This window comes from Montipora foliosa, chromosome 4 (assembly GCF_036669935.1).
Source record: "Montipora foliosa isolate CH-2021 chromosome 4, ASM3666993v2, whole genome shotgun sequence".
NCBI classification, from domain to species: domain Eukaryota; kingdom Metazoa; phylum Cnidaria; class Anthozoa; order Scleractinia; family Acroporidae; genus Montipora; species Montipora foliosa.
Window position 1 is genome coordinate 21,736,960 of NC_090872.1, and position 5,000 is coordinate 21,741,959.

General features: G+C 38.6%; 2 protein-coding genes across 3 annotated transcripts in view; both read left to right on the plus strand.

The window, feature by feature from the left end:
- The window catches only part of LOC138000265 (uncharacterized), a 34,652-nt gene extending 34,650 nt beyond the window's left edge, over positions 1-2 (plus strand). Inside the window, exon 4 of the mRNA XM_068846551.1 lies at positions 1-2. This exon is cut by the window's left edge and continues 862 nt beyond it. The gene's annotated coding sequence lies outside the window, so the exon portion shown is untranslated.
- A 3,785-nt stretch (positions 3-3,787) lies between these two features.
- The window catches only part of LOC138000266 (uncharacterized), a 7,060-nt gene continuing 5,847 nt past the window's right edge, over positions 3,788-5,000 (plus strand). The window contains exon 1 of one of the 2 annotated variants that reach the window (XM_068846552.1): positions 3,788-4,081. In XM_068846552.1, the coding sequence (XP_068702653.1) occupies positions 3,908-4,081 (174 nt within the window). In that variant the 5' untranslated portion in view covers positions 3,788-3,907. Of the gene's footprint in view, positions 4,082-4,753; positions 4,774-5,000 lie in introns of those variants that run through there. The other variant, XM_068846553.1, reaches the window with a different exon arrangement.

A 5,000-nucleotide genomic window follows, 5' to 3' on the forward strand; every position in this document is an offset into this window, starting at 1 on the left:
TAGTTGATGTTAGTGGCTATGGGGTTGCAAATGGAAGAATTTGGGAAAAAAAGATAGAGGCATAACAATATCTGAACACAAGCAATATTTTAATGAATCATATGTTGAGTAGTGTTTATTAACATTGCTAATAATTTTTAACCCAATAAGATTAACAATTTTACCTGGAGGTTTTAAAAAAAAGTTCAATAGAGATAGAGGGTGCATTTCTTTGGGGTTATCTGGATCAGGATCAGTGATCCAAGATCAGTGGTGCGTAATGGTGCATCAAAGGAACTGATGAATCCTCTGTGGTCACGGATTCGTCAGTTCCTTTGATGGACCATGTGAGTAATCTTGGATCACTTATCACGATCCGGATCACCCCAAAGGAACACACCCAGAGTGTCATAATAATAGATTTAAGGAATAGCAAACAGAAAGATAACTCAAAGACAACAGAGTTCAATGTACAGGGAAGTTCATGATGGTATCGTATGACTTTAAATACCAGAGTCTTTGAAGTTTTCTTATGATGGACCTTGTAATTTTATGCCAGTGTGTTTACCAAGTTCAAGCTATGTGGAAACATGAAATGAATAGATGAACTTGACAAGTGCTAATCCACTGTACAAAAAGGTCCAAAACAAACATTGTGAGCAAGTGTATTACACAAATTGTGTAAACCATAAAACTACTTAAAAAAACACTACTTAAAAAATAAATAAAAATAAATAAAATAAAATAAATAAACTTCATTCCATATTTTGTATTGTCCAACAACTTGTTTCAATGTTGGTAAATAAAAGACATTCGTGTATAGCATCATTAGCATTATATTCCAAAAACGATCCTTGAAACGCGACAAAACATCTTTTGTTTTAAGGAAATTGTGATGTATTGATCGGTATTGTTCAAGAGAGATTCCCAGCAGACTCTTGTCAACTGTGTGTGGATGGTTCGTCCAATTCGATTCAACAACAACAGCAACAGCAAGGACAACACAAGCACAGGAGAGGCTCTTTTGCTTTCAAGTAACTTCAGAGCCAGTTTCAAATAATTTCAGAAACTTTCAGATATTCTCAGGTATTCTCAAGCAGGTTTGCTGAGTAGATTCAAGCCGTTACGTGTTGGCTTGCGAGAGTCAATAATGACTCGAAAGTTTTAATGTGGCGCAACCTGTACCAAAGGTCCAGACCGTGAATTGAAATGTTGCCCTGTGAGAGCACAACTCCTCTCTGTAATCCGAACTTAGAAGACAAGCCGACTGTAGGAAAGCCGGCGTGTAAAATGCAAGCAGAAAAGAAGAACGAATAACTAAATAAAAGACGATCTTCGACAACGCGCTGTGTTACACCAACAAAATGGCCGCTTTCTAAGACTTAGAAGTTTACGTAGCTTAGCCGAAAGTAGACTGGGGCCTATCTTCGACGATAGTAAACCACGGGAGAACCACTCTGTTTCACCGTGACAAATCCAGGAGTAAATATCTTGGGCCATGGCATTGAGTGGTTTACAATTCGTGTAAGCCACACAAAAAATTGATGAAATGTGAATTACAATTTTGTTGTTATCTACGTTTCATTTCGTCTTTTTACTGGGTTGCCAACCCAGTCGGAATCTGTCTTTAATTTCGTCGTTTTTTTATTTTTCGTTTTCTTTTTTTTTTTTTTATTTTTTTCCGTGTCGGTAAAAGTCCTGCCTGTCACTCCCCTGCTAAGTGGTGTCTTTGTGCATAGAGCCTTCTATGCGTATTTTCTTAGGATCGAGAGGGTAGTGGGAAATGCGTAGATTTCTCTGGTGGACACAGTAGAACGATTAACTTAACCGGCAATGGCGTCGAAAGTCATGTAACGCGAATGGCGTTTTAGGGGATCTTTGAACAAAATGTACCCTAATGAAGCTCAATAATGGCAAGCGAATTGGATACTGGACAGGACAGGCGGTCGAATGTTAGAAGCGACGAGTAATGGACTTCGACAACAATCTGTCGCCCGTCGAGCCGTAATCAAAGTGAGCAGTCTTCCTAACATTTTGCCAAGCGTGGTGTTTTGTACAACACTCAAACCAAATGAACAGTTCTCTGGTAACTCAGTGTGGGTTCAACAAAGACAGATAAGGAATCCATATGGTGGATCTGTTATCTCAGTTGTCTCGCTATTTGTCAGATTTGTATTTACCTGTTCTCAACTCTGCACAGTCTTCCAGTATAACAATTGGAAATTTCACTAATAAGTCATTGACGTGAATGGCGTTTTAGTGGATCTTTAAACAAAATATACCCTCATGGAGCTCAAGAATGGATCGTCAATTGTATGAGCAAGACAGCGCTGAAAAATAAATATCTGGATTGTAAGAGACGAGTAATGGTCTTCGACAACAATTTCATTTTTCGCCTTTGGATATCAAGTGAGCTTTGTTTCTAATATTTTACTAACTTGGTATTATATAAAACACGGAAATCAAATAGCAATTTTTTTATGGATTTAACCATAGTTACTAACTATGATTTAACAAATTAACATTGAAGGAATCGAACGCCAACAAGAATGCATCACAGTGTTTACTCAAGTCGCATCTTAGTTGTCTGACAATTTACATTTACCGGTATTTTGTACTCAACTCAGCAAAGGTGTAAAATATTTGGAAATGTGACAGTGAAAAATTACTTGAATGAAAGCTTGTTGTCTCTTTTGTGCTTTATTATTTACGGTCAAGGTTCTTTCGAAAAGGGTTGAATGTGAACTGTCAGAAATTTATTTAATTGCATATGCTTTGTGATTGTTTGTTTCGCTTGCACGCACGCAACTGAAATAGGAAGGGTTTCTTGCCTCTTATAGCAAATATGTTGCTTGTTTCAATAAATGTTTCGCTGGAAAATATTTCTGTGAAATTTCTAGCTTTTGTAAATTTATCATGTTGTGTAATTTTCGAGCTTAGCAAATTTGCATACATGTGTTGAAATGTGATACGGGGAGAATTTTTGTGGTAACGCATTAGTCACGAAAATAAACAGGTCTGTTGGAAGCGTGCTTGAGTTTCAACAAAATGACCCCCAAAATCGGCAAAAGATTGTGACGCTGATGAATAATAAAGTAGCTGCTATTACCAAAACGATGGAATTACCTGGTGATAAATAACCTTGTCTTGGAGAGTAAATTTTTGATTTTCCAGAAACAATGGTCAACCTCTGAGAGTTCACGAGCGTTTCAGGTGGGCAACTTAATGACGACGATCACTGCTTTCATCTGTCAGAGCTAACTTTGAAAAAATATGCCTGCGCATTGAAGCGCACGGCGCGCGCTGTGGCGGGAAATTCAATTAAAGAAAATAAAGCCCTTCAAATGTTTTTCTACATGTAATGCCAATGGCTTCCCAAAAAAAATGTTACGTCTGTTGTTGCAAATCGTCGTCGCGCTGGTATAGCGTTGTTAAGAATATTGTGGAAGACGTGAAAAAATGTTTTAATGTGGAAACATCGTGCGACGATGCGTGTTTGTGTGCCTCTTGTCGGAGAAATTTGACCAGATGGCAACGAAGTTGCGACGAAGAGAAAGAAAAATATTTTGTAAAAGCCCAATCTCGAGGAAAGGCATTTGTCAACAAAACAACCCTAGCTCAACAGGACCGGAGGCTTGCCGTAACAAATATCACCGAAACAAAAACAGCCCCAAAATCGTTTCTGCTGTGTTTACCGGAGGTCGTGCTGTTGGATATTTTTAGATATGTTGGCATCGTAGATATTTGTAACTTGAGACTGACTTGCCAGTATGTAAACATAATTTGCGCGTCCAACTATTTGTGGAAATTTCTGTTAGAACGTGACTTTCGGGAAGCAATTCTACTTTTAGACGATAAGTTGTTATCAGCGTCTTCAGTAGCGTACAGATTTTTGTACTCGGCTACGCTCTCGTCGAAAAAAAAGGAAATGAGCCACCGCAAGCAAATACGTGAACTGGAACGTCAGTTTCGCGAAAGCGAGAGCAAATTTTTGGTGGAAAACGCGGAGTTACAACAACGCGTCGACAGTCTACAATCAAAGCTGTTTACCCTGCAAACTGACCGATATCCTAACACCCCAGTGAGCAAACTTCAAGAACAGGTAACCCGTAACTCGTAATGAATTAATTTAAATCACCCGAAAACCCGTTCGCCCGGAACCGTGGATGTGAAGAACGTCGAGAAATACGTATTGGCTCGTCTGCTGCTTTTGGCTCGGCAGTAGATTTATAGAACGAAAATTACATGCCAATTAGACGATAACAGGTGGCTAAATTCGGTGTTTGAAATCCACTTTGACTACGGCCGAACGGGTTTTCGTTTGAAACGACCGGATTCACTTGTCTGAAAATGGTTGCAGAAAATCGCATACTATGAATCATTGGATGCTCTTTACAGTTCATAAAAGAAACCTGTTTCTGAGGTAACAGTTGAAATCCCACGGTCTTATGTTCTGCTCTACGTAGGGCTAGGAATTTGTCAGGTTTGCCGGTTTTTTTGGGTGTTCCCTCGGGCGTTCGCATATTAACCTTCTCTTTATAAAGATATTCAAAACATATTTTAAAACTCACCAAAGCGTAGCAAAAATGTCCTGAGCGTTCAATTCAATTCGTTAATATCACTCAGTCTATGAAGTACACAAATAATTTTCCTTTCAAGTGACAATGAAAATGTGAACTGCCTGGCTACACTTGAACAGAACTAAGAAGTAACACTGAAACAACTCAACCAGTACAATGCAGGTTTCATGAAATTTGATTTTTTGTTTTCCAGCTTTTGGGTGGCTGAGAGGAGGTAGGACAGTGAGAAATAGTTTTCTCTGACCAATATCTTGGCATGCTTAAAAAAAAAACTAAAACCCTTCTTTTGAAACATTTTTAATATTTTCATCCTTGCCTTGGATGGATTATTAAAATGGCAACTGGTCACTTTCCCATCAGCGAGTCTCGCAACCACAAAACTGGCCATACCGTATATTACCCATTCCATGTACACAAGACAAAGTACCAGCATGTTTGTTG